Genomic DNA, 16,288 nt, shown 5'->3' on the forward strand with positions numbered 1-16,288 from the left:
GGAGGGTGTGCCATCACACGGGCCTTAAAACAGTAAAAGTGGAATGTTTGAGGGCCTGGGGAGAGAACATGAAGAAAGAAGTGGATGCTACAGAAAACGGCATTTAAAAAAATGTTGCCCGAAGCAAGTCCTGTAGCAGGAGGAAAACACACTCTTCTTTTTTTGAAGGAAACTCCTGGCTCCCTTCCGTATTGGCAGTTACATCCGTTAGCTGTAGTCTGCGTTAAAGAGGCTTTTATGGATCTGCCTAGGGACTTAAGCAATATCTTTAAAAGAAATATTTATGGGAAAACGCATCCTGAGTTCTGAACAATTGATTTATAAGTGACTTTACAGAAAACAGTCCTTGGAGGATTACTTCTCCAAGTTTAGGTTAAAGTTAAAATTCAGTATTTATATGTTTCTAAATAGGAAAGTTGACCTAAGCTGTGACTTTTAACAATGGTCCTGAATTTGAAAAAGAAATGGCTAAGGTTATGTATAGATTTGAAAAGACCAAATCATTCTGTTTTAAAATTACCATCGAACAAATAGGAGTCAATATCTCCTTTTTACTGGTCTTGGTTCTTGTGGCCTCCCCAGTTGAAAATATTATTATAATATCCCATAGAATATTTACTAAATCCTTCAAGGCTTTTTCTTTTGTAGTCATCATGGATTTGAACTTAAGCTAGGCAGTTATATTTTTAGTTATAGAAGGGAGAGGTCACCAAGAGAGGAATCAGAAATTTCAATCATAAGGAAACTAAAAATGTCATTGCTAATATACCTAAAAATCTAGGAAGAAAAGCAGATATGGATTTGTGAAACATGGCAGTTGGATTTCAGACTTAAGAACTTAAAATGAATCCGAGTGTAATATATTTTTAGCTAACAAAGCTTACCACTTAATTTGATGTTTTTTTGCTTAGGTTTGTGTGAAGGTAACCTATACTTGCTCCCGTGTCTGCACTTCAATAAAGCCAAGAAAATTTAAACTGTTTTTGGTCATCTTCTGGGCTGGAGTGTCACAGGTGCCAATCCTTGATGAAGTATCGTTGGAGTGCATCAGAATTACCATATATATCTGCTCAGGTATGCATGTGTATTTTGCAAAATCTCTCTAGGAAGGAGATTCTGATTTGCAGGTGTGGTTGAGAACCACAAGATTAGAGTCTAATATTTAGTTCTGTGAATCCAAAATCTCTTGCATCGTCCAAATGGGAGAGTAGGAATGACCACAGAGGAGTTCAGGAAAATGCATGGGATTTCTCTATATATCACTATAATTATAAATTACAAGCCATTTAAAAAATCAATATAAAGTCCTGTATGCAAAAGGAGAATTGTTAAGGAAAATTATAAAATACTATCATGATACCAGGTACTACAAATGAAACTACAAGTTTACAGTACTAAAATGTTTAAAGAGAGAAATTCAAGCTATTGGAAGCTGATGCTCTAATTCCTAATTTAAAGATACGAAGTTCAGCCTTCCATATGCTTGGCTGAAAGCACACTATGCTTTCATATACCTGGATGTTTACTGTCACATTACTTTTACAATAGTATTCGGCATTAAGCAGGCACAAGCATGATAAATAACAGCATTTGTCTACATGAAATTTCACATATTTTTTTCTGAAAAAATGTAATTAAGGGGATGTAATTCAACAATAACTTTCATGGCTTAAAAACAGGTATTGGTAGATAAATGCACCTTCAATTTTTTTCACTGCTGAATAGAAAATGAATGTGGTGTAGATTAATTTCGCTCTTATACCCCAGCACAAATATAACTCCTCACAACACAATTTACAAGAAAAATGTGCTAATAAAATACAGCTCTCATTATTAATATATAACCGGCATAAGGTAAAATGCCATCTTTACTAGATTTATAATTTGAGTACATAAATATTTAAAAGAGCCCTTTAATTTTTTAAATTAATATTTGCTTTGCATTTGTTCAAGGAAACTCTTCAAATGACTCACATGGCTTCTGAAATGCTGATATGCACTTATATATATTATTTAAATACTCATATTCATGAGCTATAGCTAGATTTTTTTTAAATGGTGAAAATTAAAACTATTTTTAGCCTCTAGAAAAAACAGACTAGGAAGTAACAGAAAAACAACTTTAAACTCTTACTGACATCTTCTGAAATATATTACAATAATAATAAATAACATTATGGAAACCTTGATACGTGCTGGATACTATTCTCGGAGTTTTAGGTCTGTTGGCCATTTAATACTATAACACTTGCAGTAACTGTAGGAAGTAGTTATTGCCTATTATTGACCTTATTTGGTAGATGACAGTTGTCCTTGAATCTTCCCTTTCACTTAGACATTTTATCCAACTCACCAGCACATCCTATTGGCTCTACTTTCAAAATACAGCCCAGCATCTACCATTTTCCATCAACTCAACTTCAACTATCCTCATCTAAACCACCATCATCTCCTCACCTGGATTATTGCAGAAGCCTCTGGAGTCCCTGCATCCATCTGTACTTCACTGTAGTCTCTCCTCAGTACAGCAACCAGAATGACCCTTTTAAAACATAGATTATGTCTTGCCTCTATTTCAAACCTGCAGTGGCTTCCCATTTCACATAGAGGAAGCTCAAAGTCATTACCATGGTCTCAAGGTCCCACTTCAGGGGTTTTACAACATGGGTGCATATTAGACTCAACTGGGGCACCGTGGACAAATACTGATGCTTGTGTTCCACCCAAGAGATTCTGATTTAATTTGTCTGGGGTGCAGCCTGAAATGTGGGATTGTTAAAAGCTCTCTAAATTAAGTGATTACAATGTGCAGCTAAGGTTGAGAACAATTTCCCTCCAAGATCTGAGCCCCTTTCTGCCTCCATCAATTCAACTTCATCTTTTATTCCTCTCCACCTACCCTTCTCTAGCCATAATGATAGGGTAACTCTCGATGTCATTATCCTAACTGCAAAGGAAAAGCATCCCTACTAATAATTATGAAGAGACAACAGGCATGAATCAGCTCTGTCCTAGGAAAAACAGGCATAAAGACTTAATTTGCAGTTCCGCAGGTGTAAAATGCTCCCACCTCGGGATGCTGGCACTCGCTGTTCTTACTCTCGATTTTCACCTTGCGTATCCACCTGTTTGCTCCCTCACCTTCCTCCATCCTAACATGCCACTCTTCAGTGAGACCTTCCCTGTCCACTCCATTTAATACTGGAACCTGAGCTCACCCACCTCCACTTCTCCTGCTTGGTTTTGCTCCCCTATCTGATGTACCAGATATTTTGCTGAATCCCTTATTCCTCCTCCCATTAGATGTTTTAAATTTGTTTTGTTCACTTCTGTACTGCAAACTCCACAGCAGTACCTGGTCTACTATAGTCTGTCAACACATACTTGTGCAAAAACATGAAAGAATGAGTTATCAGCTGTTTGACATGGGGCAAATCACCTCATTTGCTTTGCCTCCGTTTCCTCATTGGTAAAATGGGGCTAATAGTAACACCTACTCACAACGTTGTGAGTACTAGGTGAGTTAATGCATGGGACTGGAACAATGCCTGACTCATAAAAGCACACATAAATGTTATTTTCATTAGTTAATTCAAGATACTCATCTTCATTTTTACTTTAGCCGCTGACTCCTGGGTCCACACCTGGAAACTGTCATCCCTAAAACAACCCCACTTCAGAAATCTTAAAGATCGATCTGCTGTGTTGGTAATCTGCTTCTCTGAAGGAAAACAAATGAGCCTTGATTTGTAGCACTTGCCAATTTCGGTGGTGTAAATACTCCCATTATGGCCATTTTCAAGGTATTAACAGTTTAACAATCGGCTAGCTCCCCAATTCCTGACTATTACTAACCCTCTCCTGCAAGCCGGAATGATCTGGCTCTGTCAAACCACTGCCAATCTCCTAGTTTCTGGCCACAGTCTTCTCCTTCAGCTCTCACCCTCACTCACAACTATGCTTCCTCTTTCACATAATGGAGACTCCCGGCCCATAGAATTTCTAGTTATTTCTAGCCTATCAGCCTCTGTTTCCTTCTTCATCCAGCCTGGAGTCACTGGCTGCTTACCTGGGAGACTCCTCCACAGCCACCCAACTCCCCTTCAGAACCCCTGTTTTTCTGTCGTGCTTGCTCTACATACAATAGCCTCCATTTTCTCCATTCTCACATTTTGGGGGTCGAGCGTTCCTGCAGAAAATTGTGGAAGCTTGCACACCGCTGCCAAAACACATCACGTTCTCCACATCAGTTGGATGTCAGCATGACTGGTTAACTGCTTTACTTTCCCCAGGACCAAAGACAGGGTCTGGCAGGAGTGGAGGAAGAGTGCATGTAACTAATAAAAATTATTGGGCCAGCAGTCCAGAAGATTCTCCTCCTGGCCACTTAGGTTGCATATCATTAAAAACCTTGGGAAATATTTTTAGCTGGTTGCCCTTGCGGGCACCCAGACGAAACTGTTCCTGGAGTAGAAGCTGCTCCTGAGGGTCCTGCTGTTTTCTCTCATCAGCTTCTTGTCTTTTTAATTTGAGCGAGTATTCTAAACATTCATCTTAAATGAAGGTTTGTCCTCAAACTCCCACATAAACTCTCCTCCTACTTCACATAGAAATGCAACAACATCAGGTATCTTGTCCTTCAATTTAATGCATGTTCCACATGAATCTCTCTAGATCCAGGATGCACAGTCCTTCGGTCTTAGAAGATGTGGGGGCTTCTGCTGCTGAAAGTCCATCCTCCACCAAAGTCCTTGAATTTGTCCCTCCCCGTCTCCTGAGACAGCCTGCCTTACCAATTTAATTTTTTAAATTCCCTATCCCTCAGCGTATAAATTGTCTGAATCATACTCCTATCTTAAAAATTCCTTTCATTTTTCTTTTTGTCTACTAGCATCTGATTTATCTCTGGCCTTGCCATCTCACTCACTTCTCCCTAAAAAATAGTCCCCACCTAGATAATAGTTCCCGTCTATCTCTCATTCTCATTTTGCCCTCTGCATCTGGCTTCTACCTGGGATCAACCCATTGAAAGTGCTCCTGTTGAGATCATGGAACACTTCTTAAGTGCTAACTGCCATTGATGCTTTCCAGTCTGTCTTTCAGAATTTCTCCCCTGCACTTCATACAATTGCTTATCTGCTCCTGCCTGAAACGCTCTCTTCTTTTGGGTTAGGGAAGCCACGTTCGCCTCCCTGTCCTCGCTCCTCTTGGACCACTCATTCCTGGTTACCTTTGGAGACACCATCTGCGCTGCTTCCTCAGGTTGGGATGGCACAGAGCTACAACCTTGCTCAACTCCTCCTCTTTTTCTAGAACTTCTTCCTAGGAAATGTCATAGTTTGGGTTTAATTACCACCTTTATGCTAAGGACTCCAAGATCTTTAATTTAAGCCAAGATTTTTCTGCTGAGCTTCAGATTTATATTTTTAATTGCCATTTGGATATTTTCACTGCAGGTTCCATAGGTATGTACAATGTAACACGACCCAAATTAAACTCCTCATCTTCTCCCAACTACCAGCCATCCTGTTCCTCCTCTGTACCTTCATTTCAGTCTGAGGTACCCCCTTGCATACATTCTTTTTGCTCCCAACCATCCTTTCCTGAGCATGTTTTGGGCTATGGTTGCCTTACTCAATCCAATTTTGTTTGCTTTTTGTCTTTATTAATTTTTCCCATTTTTGTGTTATTTTGTTTATGGATGACACTCCTTTTTTCTTGCTCATGTGCTTTGTAAATAATGTACCTATATCTTTTCTCTTATGTCAAAGAATTTGAGGTGAGAACAGGAGGCTGCAGCATGAACACAGTGTACCATCTTGAACTGAAACCAATGGTATTATATTTTTGTATAACTGAATTTTGTGATACAATAAACAAATCCACATTAAAGAAATGTTATAAAATAAAGAAATAATCTTTTTTTGTGATTGACGTGATATTTTGAAGTTTTAAAGTATTATTTAACTATTTTTATTTGGATTGCTAGTTAATATTGTTATAAAAATGGAGGTCCAAAAATTTATGGACAAGCAGTTGCCAGGTAACTGCTAAAAAAAAGTGTTTATAAAATCCATATCTATAGTTGAAGAGAGACCATACAGGGATGGTGGTGAATATTAATTCACACTCATGAATTTCCTTGGACAAGTTAGGAAAGTCTGCACACGAGTGAGGTCATGCCTTCCAGACAGCCAGGCAGCTGCTCTCCTTGCTAAGTTAGAATGCATTTTATTTTAAAATTAAAGCACACATATAGTTAAAGACACACCTACACCCCTTTTCCATACACATGTGTACACACACATGTACACCCAAACATTCTCACTTAACCACACCACCCCCGCCAATATATATCTGGGGGAATGTCCACAGGGATCTCAAACAGAGGAGGATTTATGAATCTGGTGATCTCTCACAGCCAGCCAGCCACCACCACTGGCACTGGATTGTAATCTTGTACTTGGTTTGCTACCACTCCTTCATACAACAGTAAATAGTGATTTTCAAACAGTGTGGGAGACCAAAGGGAAACCTTTTCTGCCTCCCGTTGGCACAGAACGCTATTAATGGGCCGTGGAGGGTCCCCACTACGCAAGGCACTCAGCCACTTCCTCCTCTCTGTGCTCACAGACGCTGAGATTATCAAATTCTAAAGGAGCAGTTTGAAAAATGACTTCACTTTTGGGAATTTGTGGGCTGTATATATTTATATGTTTTATTTCTGCTTGCCATGGGGAGTTGAGTGTCTGCTATTGACATAAGGTTTATAAAGCACTTTGAGCTTCTGGGATACATGAGATGTGATTACAAAGGAGGATAAGAATCTCAAAGAAGGGTAAAGAGGGAGTACTGGCCCTCTGTTTTTTTTCCCATTCCCATGATTTTTATTTTAATAGAAATTCCATGTGCAGAGGGGACATAAGACCATATGGGGAGATGGCAGTAGACTTCTAAGAAGTAATGAGTAATTTGATAAAAAGATAGAATTCATAGTGTACGAGAACATGGCTTCTTCAGTCAGAGACTTGAGTGTGAATCCTTACTCTATCACTTACAATGTGTCAGGCTTTATCCTATAAGCTTTGCAATAATCAGCTCTATTAATACTTATAACAATTGTGTGAGGTAGATACTATTAATATTCACATTTTATAGATGAGTAAACAGAGGTACAGAGAAGTCAGTCACTTGCCCAAGTCACAAGGTCACACAGCTGGTCAGTGGCAGAGCCAAGTTGAGCTGGGATGACATGTATTAAGGCTCTCATGGGGGTGGTGGCTGGCAGAGGCCACCGTCACTGAACATCTATTCTTCCCCACACTCTATGGTGTCTCATCTACATGGTGCATAACAGCTGAAAAATATTAGTTTTCAAATTTTAAATCATGAAACATACCACTTATAAACATGTAGTAGGATGTTTATAAGTAAATTTTTTATTTATAACATATTATCTTTTCTTTATAACATATTTTAGTTAATTCATGATTCAGCAGGATAAAAAGTATATCTGAAGCTGACATTTCTCTCCTAGTTTGCTTGTGGCAGTCATTTGATCCAATTTTCAGCAGCAATTTAGATTATCTGTTCCATTATTTGCCATTATATTCAGCTCCAGGATATAGTTGATACAAAAAAACAAACCTATCCCAGGCATCGATATTAAGTCATTTTGATATGTATCTGATAAAAATGAACTTTTGAATAAACATAATTGAAGGGCATAAGTATATATGCATTTCAAGTACCATAGATGTTCCTGATAAATTTTTCTAAAGTAATTTAGCATACTTACAGGAGAAATGAACACAAGCTATAAAATAACATTCTGAGAACAGCTACAGAAAAGAAGAAATAGTTTGCGTCCCAAACACCTATGAATTTCATTTTGCCTTAAAGCGAGCGTACTTAGTTGAGAGCATGCATTGTGCGAGGAGTATTGCCCCATAATAGCTCGGCGATTTTGCTGAATCCAGCTCCTGGCATTGAATCTGGACATCAAGTCCAGCCACAGTGTAAATACATCATCACTGCTAATATTGAGAGCAGTTGGAGGAAGAGGGCAAGGAATCAAGAAAAATAAATGAAAATGAGATCAAGAGAAAAGGGTGAGGTGCACAGAACTTGTCCAAATAACGTGGAGCAACAAATGAAGCAAAGAAAGAACGCTTGAGACTGCTTATTTGCATGAAAATGAAGAAGAAAAACAATAGAACACATTCCAAATAGTAAAAGTCCAGTCATTTTCTAAGTAAGAAAAATGGCTACGTCTCTGAATAGATAGATAATAAAGAATATGGTGACATGTAACTATGTGACCTCTGCTGGGGATGAAAAATACTTAGTCCAGCGATTATTTTTTATATTTCTGTTTTTTTCACTATCAATGAATGTTTTTGTAGCATGGGATGGCTTTTTAAATGTTAAGATATTATAAGTGCATTTTGAGGTAACTTCACGGTGCCTTCTCGGCTCTGCTTTCTATGTACCACTATATCAAACAAATGATGTTTGTATACACCACACTTTCAAGCATAAGTCACTTTCAAAAGAGTGCTTTAAAAAGTTTTGTTCCACAACAAATCGCTGCTAGAGTTTTATTCTTTCTCCTTTTGTTTTATGAATAGTCAGCCAAATTAACTAAAGAGGGACAAAGCTGATAAGTTTTCTGATATGAACTTGAGTTATTATTGGTAAATATACATCAATTTAAGAGGTTCAGCTTTATAGATAATGCACAAAATATCACACTAGATAGTTCAAATTGTTAAGACCAGGTGAATGGCTATGCAAAGCAACCGAGTTTCATTTAATCTTTCTTTATAACATCATTTGAAAAATATATATATATTAACATGGCAACTGAATTTACAGGAGAAATCAATTATATTATTATCTGTACATACTCCCCCCTTAGTAACACTGCAATGGGTCACAGTACTAGAGAAATGCTGCTATCCTTCATGGAAAAATCCATGAGTAACATTATGAAAAAATTAATTTATGATAAATGATTTAAATATAAAACTCAAAATAGCTCAACTAAGCACCATCAGAAAGGAACACCTCACCCGCAAAAAGGAGTCTAGGGAGCCATTCTCCATGTATTCCACCACGATCATTACTGGTCTGCCTGCAAAGAGAGCAAGAGAACACATAAGGATTACAGCAATTGCGGGAATATGTGCTGCAGCTGGAGATGTCCATCTGTGGCAGCTAAATTATCTGATTTTATTAATAGGAACTTCATTTTCCAACACGCTTCTATAAAAGTACTATTATATACACAGGCACCTCTCCATTTCTTAACAGTATTTTTTCTTTGAGTTCATAAAAAGAACATAAATTCCTATATGGATTACAAAGGAATTAAGCATTTCCTTTTCTAAAGCCCTGCAATCACTTGTGTACATTGTTTCTTTTGTCCCGAGCTTTTCCCTAAAAGACAGTCACCAGCTGAGGGCAGGGTGGAAGCAGTGACTGCGGCTGCTTTGGCAGCTCTGGGACAGCTTCTCCTAAGAGACGCAGTAATTATGGCTGAATTACATTAGACCAGACATTTCTGAAATATTCCTAAGGCAAAGCAGAAAGGAGAAATTCATAAATTCTCTTTAAGAAATTATAAGCCATCGGTCATAGTCTGCTTTTAAGGGCTTTTAAGTAGAAAAATGTCAGTAGATTGATGAACCCACAGAGTTGGTGGGATTTGTAATAGTTCTTGATCATCTCTTTATTGGACATAGATTAGATCAACAGAACAACGAGGGCATGGGTGACAAATAAGGAACTCTGATTTCGTAGTCTTGTAAAGAAGCTAAAATCAGAAACTGAGCATGATTTATTTCTTTTTTACCATATCTATTCGCAATTGCTACAGTTCCCAATAGACCTCTATTAGGTAGAATATTTGACATAAATAATTTTGATTTGCTTCAAAGAAAAGAATCTATTTGTTCTGCCCAGTTGCTCAAGTTTAAAAGATACTCTTCAGATGAAGGGAAAATGATATTTACTTCAAATAAACATGTATGACATACTTTTTACGTCTATATTTCTTGCTTCTCATTGGAATTTTTAGCGATTCAGTCTGCACTGTGCACAGATTTTCCCTCATGAGCACAAAGAAGATGTAGAAAGAAATTATGTGTACCAATGATGGAATATTAGATCTCGTATTGTAATTCATGTTCCTTTTATGAATTCGAAGCCTTGTGGGTTAGAAAGGGTAACTGTAGCAAATTAGCACCATGGCTGCAAACGCTAGATTTTAGACTGGAATCTATATTTTAACAAAAGAAGTGCTAAAGGTTAAATGTAGTAATAAAGCTCTCAATTTATCATGCACAGAATTAGAACCCAAAGAAGTTTTCCATTTTGGTGGATTTCTCCAATGTTCCTCAGCCATTAACTTCACCAAAATATAGACGAAGAACTTAATCAGAAAATACTGAGGTCAAAAGAACTGTCAGCACTATTGTAGGCAGGGATCTAGAAGATGCAGGTCTTAAATCTGAAAGTTTGTCATGAAATCTTTTATTTGGCCACTGTTTTCAGAGAGCTTGGAGAAAGGAGCCTGGTGCAAACACTGGGTTAGCAAGGTACAGAAAATAAAAGGTCATTTTTATATTTACACATAAAAATTCTGAGACCAAGATTCCAGTTTGAATGATAACGGATTCTGGCTGTTAGGGGAAGCTGGCTGTTACAACGACTGCCCAAGCTCTTCCCCTGCTCGCGGTCTCACCCTCTCAATCTGTCTTGACCACGGCTGCCAGAGAAACATATTTAGTTTTTCAAAAATGTATTTTAAAAAACATTTACCCTTTCCCTAAGAATGCCAGTTGTATTAGTACAAAAACAGCTTACAAGCATTTTTACTTCTATTGATACACATAGCACTGTCCCTACTGCACAGGTGAGGAAAAGAGGGACGGACAACTAGCCTACCTGCCCAAAGTCAAACAGCTAGCAGGGGCAGTATCAGGCAGTCTGTCTCAGAGCTTCAGCTCTTCCCCTTCTGCCATCGGCGCCTCTCAGACTTGGTTCATAGATCAAAGCTGGAAGGCCCACCCGGGCCTCTCCAGCGATGGACCGCATCTCTCCCAACCAGCCTTATCTGCTGCTCCACCACTGTCATTGTCACCTGTGCTTGTTCCATCCTGTCTCCTGCCTTTCCCTTTTGGTATTTCCCTGCCAGGGTTATCTCCCAACTTGCTCCGCTCCTTCACAACACCCTACAGGTCCCCAGAGTTTACACACGGCACCTCCTTCTTGAAAGTCTCCCACAGTGATGCTTCCTACAGTTGCATTCCCATCACATCTACTGTATTGTACACCGTTGCACACAGAACATTTCGTGTTCTGTGCCACGAAATACTGTGCCTGGTTTTATATTAGGTTGTTTTCCTTTGTCATCTTCCCATAGATGCTTTGTATCCCCATTCACTGGGTTTCTCAAGGTCACCGCCCACAGAGCAGAGCAGAGTAGGTACCTCATCCAAACAAGCTGATTTTTCTCATCAATTTCACAATTCCTCAGAGAGTAACACTGAAGCATTCCAGCAAGATTCTGATCTATTTGAATACAAAGTACTTTGAAATTAGTTCTACCTATAACTCCTTGAGAGATACTGTATGCAATCTTAAAATTCATCAGTGACAAGTTTTATCTTCTCATTAAAGATAATAAAAAGTCATGAGAAGGCTCCCGTGGTTTCCTGTGAATTGCCAGTTTCACACCTGAGCTCTGCATCTTTTGTATTTTGTGCAGTAGCTTCAAGTGAGAGCAGCTGTTCTTAAACTACGGCACTGTTTTTTCAGAACACTGCTGGCATCTAACCTGTAATTTGTTTCCTAGTGGTTTTCCGTAGGGAAGTTAGTTACTCTGTGAAGATTACAAGGAACTTTACAGTCCGTGATTAGAGGAACTTGATGGTCCATGATTACACTGTATAATCAAGGAACTAGATAAGCATAAGGGAAATTATACAAGTTAGGATGGTGAGGTGAGAGAAGTCTAGTGGAAACAGTACTTTTTCTGTCTTATTTTTAAATATGTAAAAATTATATAATGCTTTGTTGCTCTCGGAAAATATATTTGGAGGTGATTCTTTTTATATTTTCAAAAGATTTCAGCTTATTTCATTTTTTACAATTTTAGCCAGTTACTCCAAGTGTCTCATGTCACAGAATTACCTTAGTATTTGCATTGTACTGAAGTCAACAGACAAAATCCAGCATTCTTGAATGTTAGTCAAGTCTCGAAATTCTCAGCTCTGTTTTTTGGAGGAAGATTTACCCTGAGCTAACATCTGTTGCCAATCTTCCTCTTTTTGCTTGAGGAAGATTTGCCCAGAGCTAATATTTTTGTGCCAATCTTCCTCTATTTTGTTTGTGGGGCGAGCCACAGCATGGCCACCAATGAGTAGTGTAGGTCTGTGCCCAGGAACTGAACCTGGCTGCCAAAGAGGAGCAAGTGGAACTTAACCACTAGGCAATGGGGCCAGCTCCACCCAGAGGAGGATCTTTTTTAGAAGCCTCATCAGTTTGACTTAAGAGAGCTTCAAAAATACTTCTACAAGTCACATAAAGTGAATTTCTTTTGTTTTCCTTCATAAATAGCCCAGAAATAGTTATGGATATTTTAAACTGCATTGGAATCAAGATCCTGCAAGAAATCTCTTATTTATATTCTGAACATAAAGAATCATAAAATCCAATATCATCTTTTCGTAACAGAGAAGAACCATTATTTCCTTTAATTGGGACTTTTCTGGACTATTGACTAATGAATCTTTTTTCAAATTTGCAGCTTCCCAACACTTATGATGATTGTGATACAGGTGGTGTTGAGAAACCTTCTGACCATAAGATTATACTTTTCTTGTGCTGTTAAAGAAAACAAAGGAAAGACATTGTTTAAATGTTCTCGGGAAATCTTGGGAAAAAATACTTGCGGGTGAAATAGTGGTTTTTTTTGGTCTCAGAGAAGTTTTTTGAAAGAAAGGAATTACAGAGATTTAACATTTTCGTAAAAGTAATGAGTTTGTGCTGGATGTAGTATTTTGTATCAGTTTGGCAATTTAATGTGCAGTCAGTAACATGAAGAATCTAAACAGATCTCAATAACTCTGAATCTCTATTACAGATTTAAATCAATTCTAGTTTATTTAACATTATATTGCATCTATATTTTGCCTACCAGGTAATAAAATTTGTGGCGATAACTTGGATTGACAGTTAGGTCGCTTGTATTTTTCCCCCAGTTACAATTCAGGACTTTTTGAGCCAATTATTTAATCTATTTCTACCTCCTCTGTTTCTGCTGTTGAGATAGTGAATTATAATTATAATCTCAAACGGAGTTGATAATAAAGGAAATAATTTTCTTATCCCTCTAAGGCATTCAAAAGATACAGATGATATAAAGTTGAGCAAAGTTATAATATATTAAATAATTATTTTTATTCACAAGATAAGAACTAAAATTGAGGAATTGTTTTCCTCTTACTCTGCTGCCTAGCAAGTATCAGATCATGTCCCACATGAGTCTTATCCTCAGTGAGTTTGAATGCAAACTTTAACATTTCCCCTGAATTTTCTTTTCCTCCTATATTCCCGTCTTGATTAAAACATCACCATCCATCTAGTTGCCTGGGTTTCAACCCGTTTCCATATGGGACTTCTCACCTTATCAAAGGCCTGTTAGTCCATTGGTTACTAAGTTGTGCTGCTTCTATAGAAAATCTATTATCACCGCCCACCTTCTGCTTGTATTTTCTCTTGCTTGAGGTACTACAGTAATTGTTTCCTGTTTTTCTTACTCCTATTGTTTTCCCCATCACAAGCCAACACTTGTACAACCATTAATTTTGAACACTGAGGGATCCATCAAATATACTTTTTAAATGCCTACTATGTATCAAGTGCTCTTCTGGTTTCTGGAGACACAGCCTCCATCACTACAAGCTACCACCTTCATGGGGTTTCCGGTGGAGAGCAGACTAAAAATCAGTGAATCACTACAAAGGGCTTAATGTCTGTCCCCGCCGTTTAAAGACTGCTTTACTCACTGTACTGTTTGCTTCAGGGCCACAGGCTCAATGCCTTGGCAATTCACTGCCTTCATCATCTCTCCTCTGCTTTGCTTCTAGTGCCATCTTTGACCTCCCTCTCTTCCCTTCGCTCCTGCTTCACATGCTCTAGGGGACTCACGATTCCCTAATATGCCTTGAATTGTACCTTCCTCTCTTCTTTGGAAGGATGGCTTCTCACTGTCTCCACTTGGTAAAATCCCATACTTAAATAGAAAGCACAGCTTAAATCCAGGGTCCATTCTCCCACAGATCACTTCCTTCGTTAGGAAGATTTGATTGTTTACTTTCTCCTGCCTTGAGATCTTAACCAAATAACTACATCACACTTACGGTGTGCTATGACGTCAACACAGAGGCGTCTGCCTTTCACTCTAAAATGCCCACGAGGGCAGGACTTGCACTTGATTCTTCTCTGTAAGTCCACCGCCGTGCACAGAGCGAGGCACAGAGCAGGTGCTTTTATTTTTTTGAATGGAATGCCAGAAAGAACACACACATAAAGATGTTCTCTGAGAATAATTCTAGATCAAGATAAGAGTTACTGAAATAACCAAATAGCAAATCAAAACTTCTAAATTATTTGCATTGTAAAATATATGGTTTTGAAGAAAAACCAGAATTCAAATTTCAGCTCTGTTCCCTATTAGCTGCATAATCTTGGACAAGTTATAGTAGCTTTCTCAGCTTTTGGATCTATAAAATGGGGATAATATTACATACCATATAGGATTTTTCAAAGGATTAGATGAGAAAACATATCATCATCACAGTGCCTGGCAACAGCTGGCACTCACACATGCTGGCGTACCCTTCCTTTCTTTCCCTTTGTGCAGTTATCTTAAAAATGGATCATTTCTATATTGTATTGTAGTTTGTAACTGACAGGAAAGTTCTTTTATGTGCTATGGCAAAGTAAAAATGACTGCTAGTTACATGTTTTATATGACAAAGTAAATTCCAAGTTTAGTACTAAATTCTCGTGTCCAGGGCAAATTGGGATGGTTGGTCATCCTATGCCTTGTGTGCAGAGCACCTTGCAGTTAGAAGTTATGGGTTAGTGTCAGAGAGCACAAGGCTGAAGGCTTTTCCACTTTGGGCATGTGAGCTTTCACAACTCACTCACCACCATCTCTCACTGCCTTGGTCTCCTCATTTGTGTTCTATATATTCCTCATTTGTATATTTGCATATTTATATCACATAATAACAACACCTCCTCCATCACATGAGATGGATTAAATCTCATGAGATGTGAGAGTAAATGAGATAATGTGTTTAAAACACAGAGCATAATACCTGATACTAAATATTGAGTCACTCAATAAGAGCTTAAAGAATGAATGGACAAATGCAAGTGTTATAGCTTACCTTACTGACTAGATGTTGAATCCTGAGCTAAGAAATTGTTTTCAGAGTTAAGAATGAGTTAAATTGGTTAATGAAAATGACTAAGGTCAGTATAGTTAGGAGCTTTCTTGACAGTGTCAAAGGTCCTTTTAAATCCTATATACCTGAAAATGACAGCTTTAAAGCTGCTTAAAGAACAAGATAGCTTCTCCTAGAGTAAAACAATCAAAATGGGCATTTTCTTACTTTAAATAACACATTATAATATGTTGTTTCTTAGGAAGAGCTTCTGTAGGAAGTAGATTCTTGCTCCTAGCTAACAAGCTATGTTGTGTCTTCTGTACTCTATAGATTTGTACTGGTGACAAGATGTCTACGGTTAATCTGGAATTGATTTTAACTTTAGAGATATTGGAAACCCCTAAATCTATATAATAACTATGTTGATTTGGTTGCGTGCTTTCTCTTAATTTCTTTATTTTGCTTTTAAACTTAGAAGTTATTCAAATGCCCTTGGAGAAATGCTGAAGAATAAATTATTTTATCCTGTGATAAAACAGCTGAGCAGAAATTAGGAAGGGTGATCTGCATTTCTGAAAACAGTAGCATTTCTTAATCTAGATTTGTTTCAGTGTATATGAAAGGTGTGAGACTAGAGAAATTAAACATAATTTTCTTCCCACCAGTTCCAGAGAGCACTGGCGTACCATCCGCACCAATTAAGTTCACCGATCTTCTGCACTGTCCTTCTTTCTACTGGAAATTACCATGTGGGTAAAAGATTTCTCCTTAACTACAAGTGTCTGGTTGACACGAAAGTTACTGCCAAAGATGCCTAATGT

General features: G+C 38.0%; 1 protein-coding gene across 11 annotated transcripts in view; it reads right to left on the reverse strand.

Annotated features, from left to right (window-relative positions):
- Positions 1-16,288, reverse strand: part of EPHA6 (EPH receptor A6) — a 780,034-nt gene that overhangs the window by 111,393 nt on the left and 652,353 nt on the right. For all 11 annotated transcript variants that reach the window (XM_023623975.2, XM_023623979.2, XM_023623977.2 and 8 more), the window contains one exon: positions 9,075-9,136. In XM_023623975.2, coding sequence (XP_023479743.1) covers positions 9,075-9,136 — 62 coding nt within the window. The remainder of the gene's footprint in view (positions 1-9,074; positions 9,137-16,288) is intronic.

This window comes from Equus caballus, chromosome 19 (assembly GCF_041296265.1).
Source record: "Equus caballus isolate H_3958 breed thoroughbred chromosome 19, TB-T2T, whole genome shotgun sequence".
Taxonomy (NCBI): domain Eukaryota; kingdom Metazoa; phylum Chordata; class Mammalia; order Perissodactyla; family Equidae; genus Equus; species Equus caballus.